The sequence below is a fragment of the Homalodisca vitripennis genome, chromosome 1, assembly GCF_021130785.1.
Source record: "Homalodisca vitripennis isolate AUS2020 chromosome 1, UT_GWSS_2.1, whole genome shotgun sequence".
NCBI classification, from domain to species: Eukaryota; Metazoa; Arthropoda; class Insecta; order Hemiptera; family Cicadellidae; genus Homalodisca; species Homalodisca vitripennis.
Window position 1 is genome coordinate 106,583,484 of NC_060207.1, and position 26,290 is coordinate 106,609,773.

The following is a 26,290-nucleotide window of genomic DNA, read 5'->3' on the forward strand; positions in this document are numbered from 1 at the left end:
AAGCTTACTGTACATTCATTTGTTAAGATAAATTTAACCTAAATTTACAAAAAAATCTTTAAAAGTTTTGAACTTGATTTTGAATCTATGTGTAAAATTAACAATATTTGGCAAATAATAAAGTTGGCAAGTAACAATAATTTGTTTAAACCAATTAAAAAAAAATTATTTAATGAAGCATCAGCTTTTTAAATTGCAAGTAGTGGAAATAGTGACTTTTTACAAATTACTAAGACATTTATAGACATTTAATTCTAAAACCTATTATGGGAATAAAAAATTACCAAACCAATGTAACTTTATTTGTAATGAATGAACATATACGCTATAAAAAAAATCAAATTTCACCTGAAAAGCTGAATTTTAATAATGACATACAGTATTATTTAATTAATTAATACAGAGCTTTTGTTGCACCTCTCACAAATACAAATAGTTTCTCCTTTTTCTTCTTGACTGTTACTAGCAGCACTATTACACAAAATTGTTTAGTGTGGTAGCTAATAACTCAGCTATCATCTAATAAAATGATAACTAATAAAACCATCAACCTATAACAAAAGCTTTCTAAATATAGCTAGCCATTGAATATTATGAACAAAGGCTTATTGTAACTAAATTAGCAGGTTATGAAAGGAAAGAAAATTATTTTATTAATATATAACGAATATTTATTGGAAATCCTATCAGTAGGATGATGAGGTTCAAACAGTTATATCCCCATCTATAGTTGTGTTTGAACTCATGGATCTACCGTCAACGTAGTTCTGGTAGGGTCTACATTGATCTGAAGCTACTTCTTAGCCAGATTAACATCACAGATGAGAAGGAGGTTCAAACCTCAACCTGATTAGGCAGATTCTGAGAATCATGACGGGAGTTTTAAAGGTCAAACACTAGATGCCAATATCTTTGAAAATTGGAGTGGAATGCTTGGAGGAGTTGGTTGACTGGGTGCAGTTTTGCTGGACCATTAGGTGGAGAGCAACAAGACAAGGGAAGGGCATAGTTGACAGGAATATCAACTATAACCCTGATACTGCCCTGTTGTGCAACCTATACTTCCTGGATAGGGCTTGTCCACTTTTAAGAGTACTGGAGAGAGGCACATTGGAGAGGATGACTACAAATGCGTAGTACAACACTGAGCCCCTTAGAAGTTCACCCCCAAAACTCAAGAAGGGCACATTTAGTCAATATTGTGAAATTTCTTCCCTCAAATCACTGCTACTTTGATCAGTTTAATGAGAAACATAAGGATTGTAGTGACTGAATGGGAGCTGTTCACATCTGTTATGTGCTTCTGCATGGGTGGATACTCTGTGCTAAGACTACATGCAAGACGTCAGTAGTGCAGAGAAAAGGTACTCTCCAGAGAGTGCTTACTGAACATTATCTGATGATCCAGCTGACCCGAGTATATGGAGAATTTTCCTGTCTCTTAACCCAAGTAGTATGACTGGTATGAGAATAGCAGTTAGAAACAAGCTGTCGGAGGACATCCAAGTTGATCAGAAACTTGCAAGATGCTAATGCAGGGTAGTACATTTTTACATGTCTTAAGTTACTTATTGACCATTGCAATTTTCAAGATTACATGTTTCAGGTATGCAAGTTCAAAAAAATCAGAGTACCCATATGGAAACTTGGAACACAGTAATGCTAACCAAAGTTTAGTTTTTAATTTGACATCCAATTGTAAAATAGCTTGTACTTTTTTTATATATTTCAACATTTTTTAAGTATATGATAGTGAAGAAATATTTCATTTGATATTTCATAGAAAACTAATATTTCAGACCTATCTCCAAGTTGGGTGGAGGAAGAGGCGTCAGGGCCTCAATTGCGCTCGCACCAGTGTTCATCGTGCAAGCGTAGCCTGGCTGCTTGTCTGTGTGCTACCCCCTCAACGTCATCAGGCACCCCCTCACGCCGCTCCCGCCCCAAGAAGAGGTCCCAACAATCGAATAGGCCGGTGGAGTCCCCTGGTGGAACTCGCAGACAACTGTTCAAAGAAGCCACCACCGATAACGTAAAGGACGAGGTGATATCAGAATCTGAGCCCGGACCCAGTGGGAGAGAGGAGGAGACGAGAGCTAGTGAGGAGGGAGAAGAGACTAAACCTCTAGGCAAAACAAGACATACTTGTCCTCACTGCCCCAAGAGTTTCGGCAGTCCAGGCAAATTGAGCCAACACTTGTATGCTCATACAGGGGAAAGACCATTTGTATGTCAACATTGCAACAAAGCCTTCTCGTCAAGATTCAAACTTGTGCGTCACACTCTCATCCACTCGGACCAGCGACAGTACAGATGTCATGTTTGCGAACGGACTTTTCATAGAAAAGATCATTTAAAAAATCATTCAAAAGTTCATAGTCTCACAAAAAGGAGATATAAATGTGATCGTGAAGGCTGTGGCAAGGAGTACAGTTCACCAATTAGTTACCGTAAACATGTTGCGGTGCATGCAGCTGAAGATGGCAACTTGCAGTGTACAATTTGTGGTAAAACGTGTTCTACAAAAGAAGAAATAGTTACACATTTGAAAATCCATGCCGGCTCAAGAACTGTAAAGACACAAGCGGACAGAAAGTATAGATGTGAACTTTGTGATAGAAGCTTTTACACTGGGAAAGATGTGAGACGCCATCTAGTCGTTCACACAGGCAAGAGAGACTTTCTCTGCCAGTTCTGTCCTCAGAGGTTTGGTAGGAAGGACCACTTGGTGCGTCACATCAAGAAGAGTCATAACCACACAGGAAAGAAAGGGAAGAAGAGGCCAGAACCTAGAACAAAAACTGTGACAGCAATAATGGAAGAAGCTTCTACCAGTAGAATTCAAGATATGGTAGAAGAAGTTAAAAGTGAAAGTAGTTCTCCCTTTGGAATGTTTGATGATGAGGAAGACACAAATTTGCCTTCGACCAGTGGTGAGATATTCAAAACCAAGGATTTGGGTGTGCGTTTCAGTCAATCGGAAGAGATGTTGTCAGAAACAAGTGGAAGCATGATGTCCGATAATGTTTACCAAAGCCCACCTCCTCCCTACCCTTTGTCCGGTCTACCTTCTACAATGACCTTTGATCCTGGGACGACCTCCGAGGTGATTGACATCAAGCCAGAAGTGATGTCAGAATATATCACCCTGCTACCACACCAGTTTCAAGGGTCGCTTCCACCAAACTTGCTACTGACCACAGAGGACACCTCTGACCCGCTGTTGATGCCTTCAGGCCATTTCATCGAACCTGTAGAGGAATCGTCTCTTCACAGACAGTTTCTGCAGATGCCAAACTACATTGCTCCGCAAACAAGTCAGAGCTCTTCATCGGGCAATGACTTGATAATATCTGAGTTCATATCGTCCAGTGAAGCCCCAACCAGCTCTACTCCCCTGCCTCGGTTTAATCAAGCCTTCCATCAACCACCGTAATCTCTCCTATCCTCTAAATGTAATGGAATCTGAGTTCTTATAATCTAAGCTTGTTTCATTCTCAATGGACATTTAAAGGTTTGAAAAGATCAGTAGTTATAGCTTGAATTATAGTAAACTAAACTTAACATTAGCAGCCAGTTAAAGATTACATTTAATATTAAATCAAATTGATCAGATGAATGCTTCTCATTTAACTGTAAATATATGTATAAATAACCATATAGTAGTGTACAAAATTATGGGTACATTCTATACTTTAACCCTCTCCTGGAAATTCGTCACCTGGGAGCCTGGCATTAAAGTCCCACCGTTGCTCTCTGCTTTGTGCTGCCATTGTACGAGTAATTTTGGAATTGCTAATGTCCACGTCCATTGTATGATTTTATGTCTAGGAGTAATGAAACATTTTATCAATCTCTTCATTGTATTAGCCATTTTTCATCAAAATTCCTTCCAACTTCTTTTGCTATCTTATGGAATTATTCGACCTATATGTAACTTCCTGCAGCAACTGTTTTACCAACATATTGTTATGTTGTTTTAACAGTTCTTTGTACAAGACACAGAGGGCACGGCCCAATCAATTCTGCCCGGTATTGATAGAAGCGTGTCACGATAATTTAACAGGGAGAGGGTTAGTAACACATGGGAAATAAAATGTCTAATTCTTTTATTTAAAAAATGGATGCTAAATAACAAAACATAAATAAAACCTACAGATAAAGAAATGTTTTATTTTCTCAGATTGGTTAATCAAAGGGTTAATGAATGGTGAATTCAAATTTACTTATCAACAGTTTTAAGAATTCCTGTAATTTAGGGAATACAAATAGCAATATTATGAAATTTTGAATTTATTGTCTTTTTATTAAACACAATATTGGCAAAGAATGAATTTGACAAATCTATGAAGAACTTATCTATTTCATCTAATATGTTTATAAACTATTACAACTAATAATTGTTTATTTTACAATATAGTGCAACAATTAATTATATGCTTTGTTTAATATTATGAGTAATTAATTAGTATTAAATGTTCATTTAGAATGAAACTATTGTAACATTTGTAGAATGACCTATGATTTTTAGCTATAGTGTTGAATTGAAGCTCATTTTTTCTCATTTAAAGTAGTTTTCTTAATTAACTATTGTAATTTTATTTCGATAAATTGTGTTCAATTTTAATTTTCAACGTTGCAAACAATGTATGTAACTATATACAAATATTAGTATTTTATTAGGTACCCATTTAGTTAATTCAAAATTTAGTTCAAATTTTTAATTCTGTTTTACCTGTTAATTGTGTGTCAACTTCATTTTACATATTATTTTATGTATATGGTCATTCTAATAACAAAACACAACTAATCTATAGAAATCATATATTTTAAGGCCATCTCCATTAAATTTGAATCTAGTTTTTGGTTTTATTTATTTTAATTTACATTAGTATTTAAAAATAATATCATGGACTATTTGTCCTCTCTTTCCCAAAAAACATGTTGCAGTGTGAACTACTTAGTCATTATATTTATGTTTCTGGACTGTTTATATAAATAATAATTAAATTATTATTGTTATTTAAAAATTTTTATTTATATATTGTTGTTAAAAGTATTTAGAGACTCTATTTATCACAGAAGAATGTATTTATGCGAATACTGAAATCCAATCTGTAACGATTTGAGATTTTGTTATTTTATTCGACGTACGTTATTTGTAGCCTAACTATTTGAAATATGAACCTAATTATAAGAAATCACTGTTGTGTGAATGCACATAAAATACTAAATAGGGAAGTTGTATTTGGACATTATTCTTTTTAATTTTGTTTTATTTTAAGATGTAATTTTTTCAGGCAAAGTGAATTTTATCCCATTTTCAAATAACTCCAAGATTTTTGTACAATTTTGAGTATCTACATGTACAAAGAATGGTGTGAACTGATAGGACAATTATTCTCTTTGTACTTAAAGAATAAGAATTTGATCCAAACATTCTTTTATTATCTCTATTTAAGTTTGATATCTAAGATCAGATTGTTGTAGGATTGTGTTTTCAGATGTTATGTTCCTATAAAAATTATTTTGATCGCCAATTTTTAATAAGCAGACCGCAGATTAAGGTATTGAATTTTACTGATATTTTAGGGACAGAGTAGTCTACTTGTCACCAATATAATTTGCTTTTTGGAGGCAGTATTTATTTTAGCAAGTGACAAAAAATGAGTGTCAATTATTTTATACTATTTTACAAATGGTTTCACTTTTAGGTTTTTAATGGTCACAAATCTAAATCATTTTTAAAATGTATATATTTAAAAGTGTTTGTAACTAGTTTGCAGTTTGTTTCTTAGAAGTTACTAATCGGATTTGAATGAACTTCGATGAACATTTACAACTTTTGTTAAAATGCATTATTAAATTAAATGAAGTAGCATTGGCCTTGGAATTATAATAATAATTAGAATTTTTCATATACAAGGTGTAACAGTAGATACGTTAAAATAATAGTACACACCTCTTTGCAAGATTCTACACATGCTTTGGAACTGTATTTGACCAAAGTTAAATAACTTTATTGCCACAATAAGAATGAATTTTTGTAGGCCATAAACATGTACAATACAAACATGGTTTGTGACATCTAGTTTCAAATGTCTTACCCAAATAAGAGATAGTTTGGACCAAATAAAAATCCTATGTCAAAAATATGGAATGTAGACACGAAATCATTATAATCACTAACAGACACACATTATGCTAACTTGTATTATGAGTTGTTAGGAAATTCAAACTGATGCTAGAGAAAAATTCTAATCATCTACAATTTTCACATTAAAACAGGCTTCTTGTCGTTTCAGCATCTCTTCATCCTCATTTTCCACTTTCTAATGTAGTGCACGGAGTAATTTTCAATATTGATTTTAATAACCTCCACCGCTGTTACTTTACAGAACTTTCTTGACTTTAACTAACAAAAAGTCATAGGGAGCTCAACAGATAATGAGTATGAGTGATCTAAGGCATGGATGTTGTGCTTTTCACTCATTCCTATGAATATTCCTACTAAAAAGACGATACTCAAAATTGTGTTAACTGATTTCAAAAACCAATCTCTCTAAAATACCGGATACCGGGATATCCAACCTTCTTGGAAATTTACCACAAATCTATAAAACTAAAGTTTTCAATTTAACACATGTTATAAATTAAATGTACATGTCATGTGTGTTTTAATTATTAAATATTTGATTGTGTGTACACAGTTAGGTGGTTATAGATTTGTGTTACATTTTCATAAAAATTAGATTTATCATGGAACATTATAGATATTGAGCGTTTAAAGAGTCAGATTATGTTAAATTTTATAACTAATTCTCTAAATGAAATAAACGATTTGACTCAGATTCCATCCCACCCACCAATCCTCAAAAAAAGTAAAATTCACTTAGTTCTAAAATGCTCGGGCATCATGTCAGTAATTTGTTGTACCTTAATAGTATAGGATGGTTACTAAACGATGAAATGATTAACAGTAATAGTTACCGTAAAGTAAACAGCTTTACCGAGACATTCCGTAGTGTACGTCGTGCGTTGCCATGACAATCAGTTGCCTTTCCATACATTCAGGTCCGTAGCGATTCCATCATAGACTTAGAAATTTCCATTAGGTTAATTAGTTTTAAGTGGTATTTTAAATACATCTACCTCATACATTGTAAGACTTAAGTTGGATGCAAAGTTTGACATCATCGTCGCACTTGTGTGTTATATATATGTAAATGATAAGAATGATGTTCCTACGATGTTGGATTGCGTTGTAAGTCATTAATGTAGGTCGCGTCGTGTCGGCCTAGTGCCTTAGTTTTAACAAGCAATAATAAACGACCAGTCGTGTAGGTAATTTCAATGTGTAGTCAATTCCGCAAGAAACCCTCATATATTTTTTCCTAAACTAAATTCCTTCTCTTGTTTCCTTTTAGCATCAAATCAAATTTGCTGTTAGTGTGTTTGAACGTTACCATTAAAATTACCTTCTGCTATTGTTTCTCATATTTTATTGTGAAACTTATTGGCTTATTGAATTTTTGAAGATTTATTTACAATTAGTGAGTGAGTTACTCATTTTTAATCACATAATTTGTATAAATTTTGAAAAAGAAAAGTCTTTTCTGCTATTATGTTTTTTATTTCATAAAAATAAGACAGTAAGTACCTAAAGAACATTGTAAGTTAATTGTAATAAATTAGTATTATCTTATAACTTCTGAGTGCCTTAGTCATGGTGCTTGTGTCTCTTTCTCAACCATAAAATTTCTCCCCACAGTAGAACCGTGCTGAGATACCAACGTATAGGTCTACAAAGCAAGGCCTTGTTTCTTGTATCTGTTATTTTATCCAATAGAGTCTAAATCTAATTGCTAGCTCTAGTTTAGTTATTAAGATCACAGTTTGTGGTGTTTTGTTGGTCAAATTTTGTTTTATTACTCATTCATGTGTAAACTTTTGAAAATAATATACTATTTCTTTAAAATCTTTTACATAAATTATTGCATATTTAGCACTCATATAACTCTGTTAAACTATTTCAATCTATATAACAATTTATTCAATGAGGAACTATATTAAAAAATGTTTTTTAGTTTATAAACTAAAGTATAAAATCCAGATCATCAATTTTGCTTTTAGAATTTTAAGGGTATTTTGACACTCCAAATGTTCGACAATTAACAAAAAGTTATTGACTTTGGTTGAGTTCTTGTGTAAATATCTTAATACATAGTTATACTACTGAGTTTGCACTTTACCAGATTTTTAATTTCAAAGATAACGCTGGAGATCTGTAATAAAATTATATTTTATACATTTCAGATAGTTTAACTATATGTAATTTAATTATTATTCTCTATATTTGGTAAAAATACCCTGAGATTTATTTATACTGTTTGTATGTAATCTTCAGAATTAAACTTTTCATGTGTAATTTTTTTAACAAGTATTTACTTAAGAAACAAATGAGTCCACATTTTTGCTGAGCGTACACTTCCATAGACTAAATTTTCTTACCATATTGCATCAAATTGGGGCTCATAAAATCTAAACTCACCTTCAACAATAACGCCACAGGCTACACAAGATCTGTGATATACAATAGGATAGGCAGAGTTGTCAGTTAACAGTATCTTCACATAACACTTCGATATTTTGTATATTAATATTTTTTCACAAAGAACGTACCAATAGAAGCACAGTTTTGTAAATAACACTAGATTGACGTAGTTACCACCTGTAATTTATAACCATGTATTTTGTTTTGTTAATGGAGCAGCGTGGACATGTAAAGTAAAAAATCTAATTTTATGTATGATAATTATAATGTTTGAAAAAAAATGTTCAATGGTATACAATTTTTTTACTTTTAAATGTTCATAAGAAGAATTTGAAGTTTTGCCCTGCTATTCTCCAATGTTTAGATACTTTCATTCCTCTATGTCTTGTAACTAACTGACCAAAGCTGTTCAGAATTTTATTACGTGAGTGATAACAGTTTAATAAATATATCAGTAAAATTACTTTTGCTGTAGTGTAATATTTATTTTTATTTATTTATTTATTTTATTTTATATTACCAGTGTCTTATTATCACCAAGGAAAACTTGTCATAGTAAACAATATGCCCTAATATAGAAATATATTCTTGAATTCCCTTTCAAAATTGTTCAATAAAGTTTAGTATCAAATTAGTTATTCCTCCAGCTATAAACAGCTGGCCAGTTCAAGGTAACACTTTTATTTTGAAAATGAAAAAAATTAGGGTTGTATTTTTAAAATCTAATGAATATGCATTACATTTTTACTATTGTGTTAATTTCTTAATATTTTGATAATTTATTTCTTCCATGTATGAATGAAATAATGTTCAGCTGGTTCCATTTGATTATAATTATTAATTGATTAATGTAACTTTTTACTAAACATTTCTCTTATAGTAAATAATAGTGCTGAAATATCTGTGTCAAGCTCAAAATCCAATTTAAAACTTTTCTTTGATTGATAGATTTGGGTTTGATTTAAAATTTATTTGTTTTTGCTTTCAGTCTGGACATTTTGTAATTTTGATTCATTTTAGTGAAATACATTTTTATTACAGAGCAACTAAACGATTGTTTAACCTATTTTACATTTTCTATGATTGGGCTTGAAATTGGTAGTTACATGTAAAACAAATGTGGTCCATCTAGTTTTACTATTCAGTTTGATCAATAGGAACATTGAACTGTACCATTCACGCTGTTCCAATCTATCAGTGCCTTACCTGAGCTGTTTCACCATACTGTACCTGATGTCATCTTGTAAAATACAAAATATATAGTTACTTACGTATAGCTTTAAGAATAGACTAGTAGTAGCTGTAAGGGTTAGAAGCTTGTTGGTTTATGAAGGTATAACATTGGTTTTCCTTCTTTTTTGTTATGTCATTGTTCATGTACACTTTATTGGTACAACATTATCTGACCTACCATAATCAAACTAGATGTTAATACAGTTTTTAAACATCTGGTACTATATACAACAAGTATTGTATAATTTTTAAACTTGCTTTAATGTAGTCAGTAATATTTTAATCTTTTTTGAAAAAATAACAGTAACTTGGGTTATAACAAAACTACTTAATAATTCTTGCACCTTGTTGGAATGTACCTCCTATATTTGTTTTATACACCATCAAATAATTAAAGATTTTTTGGTTGATTTTTGCATTTTCTGTAGTGGTATATTTGTGGGAAATATATAAACAAAACAGATTACTTTGTAGTGATGTAATTATTGGCTTACAAACTTATTGAAGTCCTGTTAAATGACTTAACATTAAATAAAAATGGTTTTCATTGTTCAAAAACGATTAAAAACCAATATTATAAAATATCTATTTTCAATTATTATATTGCACTGATTAAAAAAAAAAATAATTGGGAGATGAGTGATTTTCTGAAATTACAGAAAGGTTTAAGATTACTATTGTATGTTACCTTTTAATAAAGTCAAAATTAAAAACACAATATGAAATTAATACTAAAATTACTGATTATAAATAACCCAGCAAAAATCTTGGTTGAACAAAAAAGTAAAATTAGGAATAAAGTAATTCTCTTGTAATAAGAAGAATTACTTTACTAAATTTAAATTGATTATTAAAAATTGAAATTCGGGTTGGTACCTAATTTTAAAACTTTATCTTAAATATTCACAATATTCAGCTATTTCCTTTTTGTTTGTTGTTTGTAGTAGACAGAAATGAAGTATAAGTTTGTATCTAAAATATCTCTAGTTAAAATGTTCTAGATAAAAGTTTTCCACTGTAATTTTAAGCTTTCCTATTTGTTTTAATAATGTAAATTGAGATTAATTTATCTTTAAATCTGATCGATTTAGTCACATTGTGTATTATGATTAAAATAAACAGAATCAAATTAAAAATATACATTATGAAATGGAATTATGAGAATATACTTATTGACCAGCAGTTGTAACATTTTTATTATTATATTTTCTTAAATGAAATAATATTAGCAAATAAGATTTTACAGACTGTTATATAACATTGTTTTTCTTCTATTTTCTTTAAACATTGTTTTTAACCAAATTCATTCTGCAACTTATATACTAAAAAAAACCATTTACAAAATTTTAAAAAATGGAAGTTTATACAATATTAAATGATGTATTAATATCTGAAGGAAATTGAAGTATATATTTAAATTATTTAAAGTGGTTGTTCTTGAGTTGCTGATGTTGATATGATCAGTCATATGTGCCCTACATCTATTTCTGTATGTGGCATTCTGCTCTCGATGTTTTTGTGGGATGCAAAATAAACATTTATGGCCAAATAAAATATTTCAGTTAAACATTTATACTGGTTTTAATTTACCTATATGATTGTTTCTTTTACTTTCTTAGTTTAACATTTAATTTTGCTTAATAAAGTGCTATTTTGTTGAAATAACATGTGATATAATATTTATTGATTATTTAAACAAGTGACTGAACATTTAACATGTAAATGAAGATATTTGACAGTAATGTTTAGTAAAAAATTGGACCGTTTGTACTAGGGCTATCCAAAAACTATAGAAATTTCTAATTTAAAAATTATTAGGTTAAAGGAACAACATTTATTATATGTACCACAATAAATTACCCATATTGTCTGATCTTACCCTATAGAAGAATACAACTACTGCTTCTGATAAGTTAAATAGTGTATTTCAAATCCAGTAGGCACTTTATTGCAAAGCCTTATATGTTGTTGAGTATATGAAACTATTTATTTTGGGTGGTTTATTTTTAAATAAATGGCTGATGTTGGATGTGTATAAATGGTTTTCAGTTTGTTAAAAAGCTGGTTGTAGTAAAACAACCTGGAGTTTTCACATATAATAGCAATGCAAAAACTGCTAGAGAAATTTTTTTTTTTGTTTTTTTTTCGGAAATTATAAAGCATTCCTCAATTGAAGAATTTAAAGATTTCTTCCAAAAATACAAACTAATCTATAGAAAAATCATAAAAGCTGCAAAAGCTTAAAATGTTAACAAAGCTCTGCCCACGTTTCAAAAATAGTTCAAAAACTGCTTGGGTCATAATTAACAAGAAGAAGACACAAACTGACAAACAAATAAAACTCAACGTTAACAATGAAATTATCGATGACCAAGGGCTCCGCCCAGCAACTCGAATCAGCCATCCCCTTCATTAGTACCAAGCTCCATAGTTTCCATGGCTTTGGCTCCGGTCTCAGAGAAGGAGATTGCTAGAGTGATGAGAGATCACTCGAAAACAATCAAATGATATTAATCACGTTTCAACATGGCTCCTCAAGCAATGCTCAAGGCATTTGCTTAGACCACTAGAGCATTTAATTAACTTCTTTTTTGTCTCTGGATCATTCGCTTCCTCTCTCAAAATTGTAAAGGTTACACCAATTCCCAAGAAGGGCGATCCCTCCTCAACCCAAAATGACCAACCCATCTCAGTGATGGTCTTCAGCAAAATATTTGAAAAAGTCTTCCTCACACAATGTGTAAAATTTTTGGAAAGCCATAATTTACTCTCAGTAAACCAATTCGGCTTCCGAAGTGGAACATCGACAATAGACTCAGTCGTACGTCTCGTGGATTGGATAGTAGAGGGAATCAAAGGTCAAAGAGATACACCAAGTGTATTCCTGGGCCTTTCTAAGGCTTTCAACTGTGTTGACCACCGTATTCTCATTTCCAACTTAAAGCATTACGGGATACGAGGAATCCCCCTCTGGTAATTCAAATCGTTTCTTAGTAATCTAGTTTAATTTGTAGGAATTTCAGACGTTCAATCAAAAGAGGAAATGCTAAGGTGTGGAGTTCCGCAGGGCTCTATTCTTAGTCCTTTACTCTTTCTCATCTACAATAACGATGCCAGTTCATCTGTACAAGGATGAATCGTCCAGTAGGCAGTGGACACAACTCTGTCTCAACGCAAATTCAATCGAAGAACTCGAAAAAGTAACATTCAGTGAGCTCAACAACACAGTTCAACACTTGAATGAGCTCAATCTTAAAACCAATTCAACAAAGTCAAATTTCATACAATTCTGTTTGCGAAACAAAAACTCAGACAAAAGTGACGTTGGATGATACTGAGATTGCAGAGGTCTACACAACAAAATTCCTTGGAATACACCTTGATCTAGGGTTGACTTGGGACTATCACATAGACCACGTTTGCTCCAAACTATCTTTAGGAATCTATGTTTTGAGAAAACTATCCGAGTACTGGCCGACCCAGATATTGACAATGGCATACTACAGAGTAATCTACCCACACACTCTTATGTAACTAGAGGCAGGAACAACTACTGAACTGGGGCACACAGGACGGTACTGTTTCAAAGTTTGCCTTCCCAGGCAGGAGTTCTCTTTCTCAACAGATTACCAAATTCGCTAAAAAATACCCCAATGCCAAAGGCACTTAAAGCTCGTCTTAAATCAACTTTAGTCGCAAACGCTTTTTACAACACGGACGAGTTTATGGCATTTAATTAGGTGACCCTCAATTGGCAGACTGGCTAGGGACTAGACTGCAATGTATGTATGGAAGATACTTTTGTGGTAGAATTAAAGGACAATTTTAGCTTTCTAAATTTGACGATTCCAATACATTTCTTGTAAAAATGTTTTATGGAATACAAGAATTATCATTATTATAAAACCTTATGCATTTTACTCTGTTATTTTTTATCATTGTGTTATGGAAGATGTCATAGTTTAAAGATATAATTATTATGCACCTAAACCCTTTTTTAATGTATAAGTTTTGAGTATTTAACCCTTCTTCTTCTATGGTGCAACTTATTGCTATGCACTTGCACTTAAGCCTCAAGGGACTTTTGCACACCTCGGAAGCACACCATGAGGCCTATCAGTCTACGGTTTTAGCAGTTTCACAAACCGCTGGAAACAACCTATCAGGTCCTCCTGAGGAAATTCACTACCTTTTTCCAAACTACCAATGATGGCATACAGCTTCCTTGCTATTGCAGGACAATCAAAGAGCATGTGTTCAGAAGTTTCCTCCTGTCATACATTCTACAGAGTGGATCCTCCCGAAGGATGCCGACTTTGTGAAGATGACCTCAGGTGACCATGTCCTATAATCAGACCCATAACCCAAAAAGACACCAATAAATCTACTTGGTAAGAGAAGGTGTGATTACCAAGTGTCGCCCGCAGTAATCTCGTTAGCCATGCGGGAAGCGCTATGGTTCCAAACAGTTTCCACAATAATATTTGTGATGAATAATTTCTCACCTGAATACTTATGTGATCTCAGAATAGATAAGAAACACTTTCAAGTAGTTGTCGTCGCTCCCACTACATCACAACTGCTCTTTTGTTTATTTCTTTTAGACCCAATTTACTGCCATATGACGGTATTAAATCAGTTGTTCCAAGTAATCAGCTGATTCTATTTCTGTTAGTAAAGTGGATACTTGTAAACTAACTTTCACGTTAGTTCGAAACCTGAAGGTTAATCTGATAATTTGTTAACATTTTGATGTGTTTACCGTGAGTAAATAAATGTGGTTGTTTGTGTAATTACTGAGTGTGTAAAATGACGTGAGAAAGACATTCAGACATATTTCTGGCAGAGTTGCTCCTCTGAGACTCACTGCCCGGCATTTTCCTGCAGCCATCCCTGCTACAGATAAGGACAAGCTGAGGAGAGTGTGCAAATGGATCAGCATCAGCAAGCTAAGATGTTCCACTTTGTGTACCCGACTGTTTCCATGTCTTTCATACTGTCACAGATTTCTGAGGAAACTTGTTTACTGTTACTAACTTGTACATAACCTGTGCCTTAGTATTTTTATGAGAAAATACTGAATACTTTATCTTATACTCATATTTTGTAAATATAATGACTTTTGTGCATAATTAGATTAATTTCTGTATAAATACAAAAAAAATGCTTCAAAAATGTTTAAGCGTTTTTCATAACATCTTTCATGTAGTAAACTCCAAATCACCTAAAAAAATCTAAATAAATAAACTCACTTTTAAGGAAACTCTTACTTAGAAAAAACCCACTAAGGTTAAAAAACACACAATATTTAGAAACACTAAAATATGTATTAAATCAGCATCAGCTAACCATATACAGACTGACTACTTGGTAGACAGTGGTGACTCTTTACTTAATGTCTGACAGCGATATAACTAGTATTTATGTCTGATGGTCAGTTTTAAGTGTAATGCTATAAAAAAATATAAGATTTGCAAAACAATTGCCAACTGATATTTTTAACTTATATTACTTCAATACCGTTCCATTAAAACCTCCAACAAAACTAGCATGGTTGATGATTAATTTCTTTCTTAGAAAAATTCCCCTTTTGATTTCTACATGAGTGTGCTTATATAATGAAGGAATGAATTAAACATATTTATTATTTCAAAATTTGATAACAGAAGAAAGTCTATACTATGTATAATTGTCAGGTTTATTCTTTAGAATACAACTAAATCTATGATGAATGTGTTTCTTTGCATACGTGTTGCAACGTAAATTGGCTCTCTGCTCCTAGACATCAGCTCTCATCACTAACAGTGTTACATTCTAGTATCTTGTTAAAAACAGACATAATTTATGATTATGAGCTACTGTTATTTATTTGCAATATGATTTTCACAATGTGATCACATAAGTTATATAGGCAGAAAAAATATAAAACTGGAAAAAATGCTCCAATGGTGAGTTTATTTTCAGTTAATAGACTTTTATTTCTACTTTATTAATAGTTAAGTATTATTAATATGAGAGCATGTACTCTTTTGTTACATATGTCTCATACTATGTTTACATTATATTTATAGTCATAATAATTATTGTCATTGGGAAGGGGTTCCATATTGGTGCATTGTAGATTAGTGGTAAAAGCTAGCACTGGCCCCTATATAAGCTAAGGCTGAACTTCTTTAGATCATCTCTTCTGATGAGTTTAATTAACAGTAAATAATCAATAAACTCTTAAATAATCCCAATACACACACAAGTACAATAGCACTTAATTAGAGGGGTTTCACTCTTTTAACATACTAAAAGCAACAATAAAAAATAAAACCTTTTGATAAGAGTAAAATTAGCTAGGAGGCTGTTTCATTATCTCAATAAAAATATAGAATAAAACAAGTACATTTTGTGGAAATTTCATTTTATTGCTATTATTAGGAATATAAAAGTGTTTTTCTCCTATCCACTACAAACTACAGCTCACAAATTGTTTCACTAATCTACTGTACAAAAATACTGAACATTTCTGAGGTAGATAAAATTTCAAAAAATAAATTGATAATGTACTGAACACATGATTTTAATACGTAAAATGAACGTGTTTGAACATTTGTACTTTGATCAATCTAAAATTATATTCTCAGTCCAATTTGAGACATGCCAAAATTCGCTTAAACAAACTGAAATTCTTCTTGAACTAAATTGACATAACTTTACAACTTTAGTCATAAAATCATTATAAAATATATTATCAATATAAAAATTCAATTTAAAGAATATTTGAAAATTTCCAAACATAGCATTAAAGTTTGTTTTCTTGGCTATTTTTGTGCTATTAAATATAAACTATAATAATATGTGTCTCATTTTCATTTGCAACGATTTGAAGTTTGAAATTGTCTATTGTTACTTGAAGTTTTTAATCACCTACAAAACTATATTTATTAAAATCTACAAAAAAGAAGCAAAACTCAAATCGATAGATTTTTTATTAATTTACAAACGTATTTTGATTTAAATCATGTAGTGTATAATAATACACTGTCCTACACAATATTTTGATTAAAAACCTAACTACAGACTACAACTAGAGCTCTTAATTTTTGGATAAATCGAATAGAAAAAGATATTAAAAAAGTTGAAGTCAATTTCAGCCTTTGGGTGCATTGAGTCTGACGCATATGAGCAAATGTCAAAATCACATCTAAAAAAGGTATTTTGATAAGTTCTAAAATCTCTACTATGGATGAAGTCACTGTACAACAGCCGCCTACCATGGAACTCTGTGGTGTAGGTCCTGCAACTCGGAAGCTGTAATGTAACCATACTTCTGGTCGTAACTCGAGTACTGAGAGGCTTCCTTTACACTAGCACGGCCAATATAGCTGCTCAATCCTGCCGTGGCCTTTGGTTTCACAAGTCTTGGACCCTTGTTTATAATTGCCTGAACAAAAATCATATTTGATGATTACATAAGAGAAGTTAAATAATTTGCAAATAAAATATCTTGTAGTATATTTGCTTAAAAACACATAAGACTTATTTTTTAAAGATTTATTTTTCTCTTACTCAATCCCATTTAGCTTTTTGTGTTTCAAATTATGGTAAAAAATCTGAGAATTAATTAAATAAGTTGATTTTTGGGCAGTTGTCCCTCTACACAAATTGCTAAATCCGCAGAATTCTGGTCAATGCAATATTTTGTTTAGGGGCTTTGACTGTTTTTATATAGGAAGATTTTCTTGTAATGAATCAAACATTTACATTTTGTGACTTCAGTGAATAAACACAATTTCTGATTATTGGAAAATTTGTCAAATAAATGTACACCTTTCATTTAAGTTTGCTGTACCTGTCGTCTCTTAGATTTTGAGAAGCTACTCATTTTCTATAGTCCAAGAAAAGTGGGGAGCCCATATGGTTATTATACTAACCGGTGTTTGTGTGGCAGTGACAGTCTCTTTGATGGTGGTGAGAGTGACAGTGTCCCTGTGTCCAACACCAGCGATGCTGCTTGGGTGACTGCTGTGGTAGGATCCTGTGGAGCTCCGACGTACCAAACTGGGTCGCGCTGTAACCGTATTCTTCAGTAGCATCATAAGTTGTGTAATAACTAACTATTCACATCCAACAAAAATAATCCTGTAAGATGATCAAATGAGGGTTGATATAATAGTTGAACGAGATTAAATCTTGCAGATACTCAACTTAGTGTTTCACAACCACTGGAAATAAAGTGTGACAGCCAAGATGATCAACCTTGCAACTTCAACTACTAAAAATTTCAATTAGGTAATCTTATTAAAACATGTCTCATACCATGGATAAACAAACAGAAGAGAAGCTACAGATTTCAAAGAGGATAGATGATGGAAGAGAGAGTATGATAAGAAAATGTTACAAACACAGAATTTAAGATTGGAGAGTAAGTTCTACTACTAAAGTTAGCCACAAAGGAGGTACATCTAAATTCTTCTGAACTTCTAATGGACGTTATATTGTAAAGGAAATAATAGGAAATGAAGTATTCTACATCACCGATGAAGGCCAACACATTAAATTAGGACCAAACCATACATCATTAAGAATATCAAGAAAGAGACTTACTTAGGAAGATACCAAAATCGGTATAGTATGAATTTGTTTTGTATAAATCCAATTTTATTACTGTTATATGGTAAATACTAAGATATTTATTGACTATCTGCATATAAGAAAGAAACATTCCTTCAGTTTAGGAAATATAATTTAAATAGAATGAAATAGAGATAGGATATAAAATTATGAAATACAAGTGCATTTAAATGTTAAAAATAAATCATAATAATAAATATTGATTTCTTAAGACATTTAGTCTTCCATCAACTGATGTGAATAATAAATTAATTTATTATCTTATGGGTGGTGAGGCAGACCACCCATCCTCAATGTATAGTGGCTGAACTGAGAAACCTACCTTCTTCGTTTTAACGAAAACTCCCATATTTGTACCTTTAAGAATTTGGGAAAGTAATTTTTAACACTCACAAATACCCCGAAACTTCTGGGGGATAGGGGTCAGTCATTTTTGAAAGATTTTTAAATGTAAAGGTAGAGCCGTACCTCATTTTAATGGTTTCTATTCATTGATATTTTGAAAAAAAAGTTTAATTTATTTCGCTTGTATACAGGATGGCCCTAAATGTCAAAGTTGTATGGTTTCACTGTCTTTTTACTGTTACCTCATTACAAATCTAAATTTTTATCCAAGGTTACCAAAGAAGTACTCTTTCTAAAAATATGTTCTAGTTGTTACTTTTCAGCACATTTTTAATTTTTGTAAATAGATCAAATTTAGGATATTCTAAACTCATAAAACCTAAAAAATTCAATTAGCAAGGTATGACTTTCATTAAACCTATCAATACAAATCTCTTAAAAACTAAAATTGTTTGTATTTAAAGTTGGCTTTATTTTGGACTAGCAGTTATCTGTGGTTTCGCACGCAATTCAGTAGGTTTTGCACCTGTGTGAGCACTTCTGGTTCGATGAATTATGTTTCTGACATCAATGTTGAGTTTGACTTCTTCCCACGATCAAGAAAATATGTTAAAAAGTTTATATTTATGGCCATCGCAATTTACTTTGTTTTAGTATATTTTGTTGCATACTTGATTTTGCCTTGTTCCCGATCAAGATAATATATTTCACAGATCAGAGAAGCCTGCTTCTGTCAAAAGTGAAAGGTAGGTTATATATCAGTCTTTAAATTTATAGTAAAATCTAGATAGTAACATTACTTAATATTTGATAAAAATGTACAGTTAAAAGTACATGAACAAAATGATACTACCCGTTTGTTTCCTTATAAACTGAAAAATTACTGTTAATATTTTAGAACATTTAGATCTGAAATTGGTACATTAGTTCAAAATCACAGTGCAGCAAACTTTGATCTAGCATAGTGTTTGGTCCCTGCTTCAAAGGTCTATCATCAAATTGTGTATTCTGAGTCAAATACTAATCATCTTATTTTTTAGGACATTTTATAAGGCCGATGAGTACTTACCAAATTACTGAAATCTAAAACTTCATGAAAAATAATGGTTATTCCTTACAGAATGTCCTTACTATAAAATGTAAACATGTACTATTAAATGGGACTTTTGGCTACTTTAAAGATCAGTGGGGCGTAGCGCAGAGGGAATTTTTGTGAAAATAATAGGCCTGTATTCCAGAGAGGCTATAAGAATGTCCACGTAAAATTTAAGCACAATCAGTTGAATAGTTTATGCTTGAAATCAAAACAAACAAACAAAAGCACTTTCACATTTATAGTATAAAGATGTTGCATTATAGCGTTTTGAACTCCTGTATTTTCTCTAGGTTCTTAGTGAATTAGTTTTTAATATCTTTTTTAAAAAATTTTTCTCAGATGTTGTAATTAAAATAATTATTATTACTATAATCATCTAGATTATAACTATTTTAGTCAAAATATTACGGTATTCAACTAAACTTACTTACAGAAATTAGAACTGTAATTGGTTTTTTTAACAGAGTTCTACCCTGGAACTGGTGTTCTACAGACCTTAATACTTCTTCTCAGTTTAATGATTGAACAGCAGACTGATTCATTGCATCATATCCTCTCAAAGTCATGGGCCGTGTATATAAACAAAGTCTTTTAACCTTACCCACAAGTAGTAGTCTACCAACTATAATAAATCTGAGGATCTGGGTAGGTAGATGATTGGTCCACCTCTTCCAAATCATTTTTGAGGATATCCCTCATCCAGAGTTTGTTGCACCACTTTAGAGTAGTGGGTTGGTGCCCCATCATGCATAAACCACATTTCTTGGATAGATTTTTCAGGAATATTCTACAATAAATTAGGAAAATAATCGATGAGGAAGTTATACATATTTCCATCCAAGTATCCTTTGAAAAAAAATGAGCCTACAATTCAGTTACCTATAATACCGCACCAAGTATTGAGGATCCAGTACCTTTGGTTGTCTGTCTCACGCATTTAGTGAGGATTCTCAAAAGTCCAGAACATCGTGTTAAGACAGTACAAAACTGTCTGACTAACTAAAAGAAATAAAATCTGATAAGGCATCATTATCATGTTATCATTTCTTTAAATAAATAATAAATAACATGTTTATTCAGCAAGCGGTCTTCAAAGTTACAGAATCTGATTTACAAGACAACTTTTGTCATAGCATACAGATAAATAATCATCATTCAAATATAAAACTAAGTAAAATTACTTAAAAATCTGTTTGACATGATTTTGAAACGAGCGGTTACTAAGTCTCTTCAAAGAAGGAGGCAAAGTATTGTATATTTCTGGTCCAAAGTATCTCAAAAGCTTTCTCACCGATTTCTAGACGGACTCTTGGCAAATGAAGTAGGCCGTCCTGTCGAGTACTGTGAGTGTTTATTTCATGCCTGAAAATAAGCTTTTTCCATAAATATTCAGGCTTGCCAGTCTGAATAACTTTGTAAATAAGTTGAACAGTTTTCAAGTCACAGCAATCTTTAATCGATAACACCTTAACCTAACTTAGAAGTTAACCTAAATTCACTGATGTGATCAAATTTGTTTAGACTATAGACAAATCTCAAAGCTATGTTTCACAATTTAGTGAGAACCATTACATTTTCCTGAGTAAGGCAACCAGCGAAAGATGAAAAAGAGCATAGTACACAGTAGGAACAATTGTTAGCAGACACTGGCAGTATTTTTACACATCTATATAACATCTTCAACTTGGTCACAACGCTTTTAGATATTGATTTTACATGATTCGTAAAATCAAGATTGGAATCCAAGGTGACTCCAAGGATTTTTAGAGAATTATCCATAACCAAAGGTTTGCCATCTAAAGTGACGAACTGATGGCAAACTATGTAATTATGACGTGATTGACAGTTCAAAGATGACCCGTTCACCTGCAGCCCATGATCGTCCGACCATAACTTCACCCTTTCCAGATCCGAACTGATGTTTGGCACAGCCTCATCTCTCCCTAATGGGTTGTAAGACAACAAAAGTTGTGAATCATCTGCATAAGAGTGAAGAGAAAAGAACTCCAACTGATATTTTAAATCTGCAGTGTATACAAGAAAGAGGATTGGCCCCAGACAACTACCCTGAGGGACACCAATAGATCTGGGTAGCACGGGAGACAGCCGATCACTAAATCTTTGTTCGCTGAGCTCTCCCCAATAAATACAACGAGAACCAACTTCCTGAATTGTCATAAAAATGATAAAATCTAAGCTTTGCTAACAATAACTCGAAGTTAACCGAATCAAAAGCTTGCGAAAAGTCCGAAGCAGTAACCAAGCTGTGAAACCCCTTATCCTTTGCAGAAAGTAAATCATCAGTAAAATTAAGAAGTGCGGAGCAGGTGCTAAATACCCATCTAAAACCAGATTGTGCTTCAGGCAATAACTCTTCAGATTCCATGACACAACCCTCTCTAGTATTTTAAAAATGACCGGCAGGATGGATGTTGGTCGAAACTCACAAATCGAAGTAGCGTTGTTAGACTTTGGAAGAGGAATCACTACGCTCTGCTTCCATAAGGAAGGAAACCTTCCAATATTTAGAGACACATTGATTAGATGCGTGATTGCTGCAGCACAAAAAGGGCTTAAGCCTCTCACCATAGCAATGGATATTCCACCTATACCAAAAGCAGTGCTTGTAAGGCTATTCATATGCTCTTTTACCTTTTGCTCAGACACAGACTCAAAGGCGAAAGGAGAATTACTACATGCATGCTTATTTTTGTCGAAGAAATTAAGTTTATCCATGCTTATGTTTCCTCCACAGTCCATGGTGGAAAAATAGTTATTCAGCTCTTTTGATGAAAATGGATGGGTGTCTGGGTGTCATTCATTTGTGCTCAGAATGCCACCAGCTCACAACGTAGCCCAAAACTTCTTAGTTTTTTATGTTTAGGTTCTCTGAAAAATATTTCTTTTACGCAAATTGTACTACCACATTGAGAGCATTATGAGTCTTACAGTATTCTAATCTCAATTCTTGTGTTTTCAGAGAAAGATAAGTATCTTTACACCTGTTCTTCTTTTGTGTAAGAACAATCAAGTTGGGGTTTCTCCAAGGAGTTCTTTTCCTGGTTATTCTCTTTCTTACCATAGGGGCACACGTGTCAAAGACTTGGATAATATTTGAGGTTTATTCACTGATGATCCCATCTACGTCTTTCAGAGTTTTTATGTCTTCCCAATGTAAACTGGAGGCAATCAAAGTCTTTAAAATTGCGATATGAGATGAACTTAGCCTTGGATTTGTGTTTATCGCATCGCACGTCACAGTATATTAGCTTATGGTTGGTGATACGTTTACCATTATGCTCAAAAATATTACAAGTATCAACTATTCCCACATCTGGATTGAAATTCTTGTCCACAAAATTATGACGTCAATAAGAGAAGATGTATTCTCAGTGATGCAAGTGGGTTCCCTTATAATTTGAATGAGACCCATAGATTGAAAAATTCTCTCGAGATAATTAACATCTGCTCTTCTCTGGTTCAGAAAATTCACATTCAGGTCGCCCAACAGAATCACAGAATCTACCTCAGGTGACGTGTCAATAAACAAAGCATGTATCAAAGAACTTATGCAAGAATATGGTGCATCTGGTAGTCTATATGCAATACACACACACAGCTTCTGACCTTTCAGATAAACCAAGACACAAATATATTCAATGCGAACATCTACGTTGAGTGAACTTAAAATCGCACCTCACATACAGAACCACACCACCTCCACAACATCCCAGCTGAGGCAGCCTATCGCAACGATGAAGTGTGTGACCCGGCAAATCGTAAACATAAGAGGGAAGTCCAGAGATAGTCATGATTCAGTCACTCACATGACTGGATGGTACTCGCTAGGGCGCAAACCCCATCAACAACATGACCAGACACTTGCGGTCCAGGACAGATGACCTTTTGTGCAATCTCACCTGTACACAGGGAATTACGGGCCTCGTGGACTATTTTCAATGACTGAAAAATTAGATCCTCTAAAAGATTATTTCCGTTTGGATTGAGGTGTCTCCCGTCATGGGAAAGATGATAGTTTCGAATCACATCACTATTGTTATCAAGGTACTCAACATTTAAATTATTACACATGAGCATCAACCGTTCATTTAAATGAAAGAGGGCTAGCTTACTGATATCTCTTCTTGTAAGAATACTATTTAGAATCACAGTAGTATTAGGAAAAGTTCATTTGGCAGCACTCAACAGGTCCGCCATTAAGTGGAGCATCGCTTTCTTGCCACAGCTGCCATTGTAACCAGGGCCACCATCATATCCGTGAACAAGGTCATTAGTGCCAATTAAAATGAATATGATTTTAGGATGTGCTAATTTATAGTTACTGATTTGATCTCTAATGTGAGATATTCTAGCTCCTGGATTTATATCCTCAATAGCTCCACTCTCTTCACATTTTTTTCTCCGAAAAACGCAAAAGAGAGTCCCCGATCAAAAAACATTGGACATTGGCTTTTCCTGAGATTTTAAATCTAATACCCCTCGAGACTCAACATTGACTTTGCCACTAGAAACCTTTTCTCTTATACAAGGCAAAGAAACATTTCCATGAGTAAAGGTTTCTTTACCTGCTTTTAAGTTAATATTCTTTGTTAATTTTACCGACAATTTAGATTTGCTTATTTGAAATTACTTCTGGTACCATTTCCCTGATGCATTACATATTGCTGTGTCATTTACACTATTATCCATCTCAGCAAGGGACTCAAAACGATTTACACATTTCACAGTGATGCCATCTGTCAAAGAATTTACAGTTTTTTTAGCCTTATAACTAAGTTTTTATTAGATTTTACAGTTTTCCATTTTGCAGAAACATCCCTCGGTCTAATTACATCGACACTAGAATAAAAACTTGAGGTAATTTCAGTAGCATCAGTTACAACAGCTGCCAAATCAACCAGATCTCCTATGGTTGGCTCTGCCAATGTCAAGGCACACTTGTCTGCCAACAAATTGCTTTCAGACCCCTCCCTAAACAGTCAATACTATTCTCAGACAGTAAAGCCATTCTTATGAGTATTGCAAAACCTCTCTTTTATAAATTTAGCATTAATAAGTACACTTAGATTCATAGCTGTCATTTTGTTGAGTACAACTCAATTCATGAAGATTATCCTCCGTGAACCCAAGTCTACTAGTTACCAACTTAGCAGCAGTTGCATTAGCACCATTGAGTGAATCTAGATGGTATACTGACTGCCCATAGACATCAACAAATAACAAACTCATAAATAACAAACTTTAAATCTTGTTCAAAAAGGTTCAGTAGTTCTTGAAGATAAACTTGTCCATATCGGTAGAAAATAACTGAATGTATAAACACAGGTTTAGATTAATATTAAATACAGTTTAAAACATAGCTATAGATGAGCAGCTTTGAAATCGACCTATTAAGTGTACAGTGTGGGGAAGGAATGAGAGAGAGAGAGATGTGGAGAAGGAGAAGAAGCGCGGATTCACTTCCCCCTCTACATTCCTTACCAACCAATCAGTCACCACTTTACCACTCGTCAAACTCAATCAAACTAATCCATCATAGGTCACTAATAGATAAATCGTAATCAACATTTAAATTTAATAGGCATTCGCACTTTTAGTAAATGGTACCTCTCATTATACGAAAAGTGTGGTGACACTTTTGAACAATCTAAGGCAAAGGAACTTAATGGCGGCTTTCTAAGTGCAAGAAAACTTTGTGAAAATTAGTATTTTTGATACGTGTAACGAAAGTCCTACCTTTCTATTTAAATTTTTTAGATTTACAAGTTTAAAATATCTTAAATTTGAGTTATTAAAAAAAAATTCGAAATGTGCTGAAGTGACAATTGTCACGTATTTTTATTCAGTTTTCCATAACGTCTTAAGCAGCATCGTATTTAATGATGGTATGTGACTGAGAGCCTTTATTTAACCTAACTATCAATAGGATATCTCGAGATTGATTTCAACTGTACAATTTGTATGAAACTTCATTTCTACATAGACATTAGACAATTAGTTCGATGAATGCATGTCCATCCATAGTATTTGATTGAGCATCACTGAAGTCTGTCACTCGGTAGGCTTGCAAATATTCTCTTCCGTCAGGGTATGATGTACTCCAACCTTATAGTACCATAACAATATAATAATAATCCCAAATACAACTAGGAACATAGGGGAAAATATATGATAAAGTAATACATTTTTATGATTATATTATCACATTAAAAATTATTATATCACATTAATTTTATATAAAATATACTATATTTACCTCAAACCAATTCAATAAAATAACTCTATACTTGGACCGCTCAGCCACCAGACAGCTCTTGTCTCATTAGAATTGAATTGTTGGTTTTACAGAGCAGTAACTGATAATTATAATTTAAGAACTGTATAATTGTGCACTAGTCACTTAATCTTGGATCATTTTT

General features: G+C 32.7%; 2 protein-coding genes across 5 annotated transcripts in view; one reads left to right on the forward strand and one right to left on the reverse strand.

The window, feature by feature from the left end:
* Positions 1 to 11,358, forward strand: part of LOC124368654 (zinc finger protein PLAG1-like) — a 40,918-nt gene extending 29,560 nt beyond the window's left edge. For all 4 annotated transcript variants that reach the window (XM_046825906.1, XM_046825916.1, XM_046825924.1 and 1 more), the window contains one exon: positions 1,800 to 11,358. In XM_046825906.1, coding sequence (XP_046681862.1) covers positions 1,800 to 3,436 — 1,637 coding nt within the window. In that variant the 3' untranslated portion in view covers positions 3,437 to 11,358. The remainder of the gene's footprint in view (positions 1 to 1,799) is intronic.
* Positions 11,359 to 16,746: 5,388 nt separating this feature from the next.
* The window catches only part of LOC124368670 (mitogen-activated protein kinase 15), a 38,190-nt gene continuing 28,646 nt past the window's right edge, over positions 16,747 to 26,290 (reverse strand). The window contains exons 9-10 of the mRNA XM_046825945.1: positions 17,710 to 17,846; positions 16,747 to 17,219 (exon numbers count right to left, since the gene is read on the reverse strand). Coding sequence (XP_046681901.1) covers positions 17,046 to 17,219; positions 17,710 to 17,846 — 311 coding nt within the window. The 3' untranslated portion in view covers positions 16,747 to 17,045. The remainder of the gene's footprint in view (positions 17,220 to 17,709; positions 17,847 to 26,290) is intronic.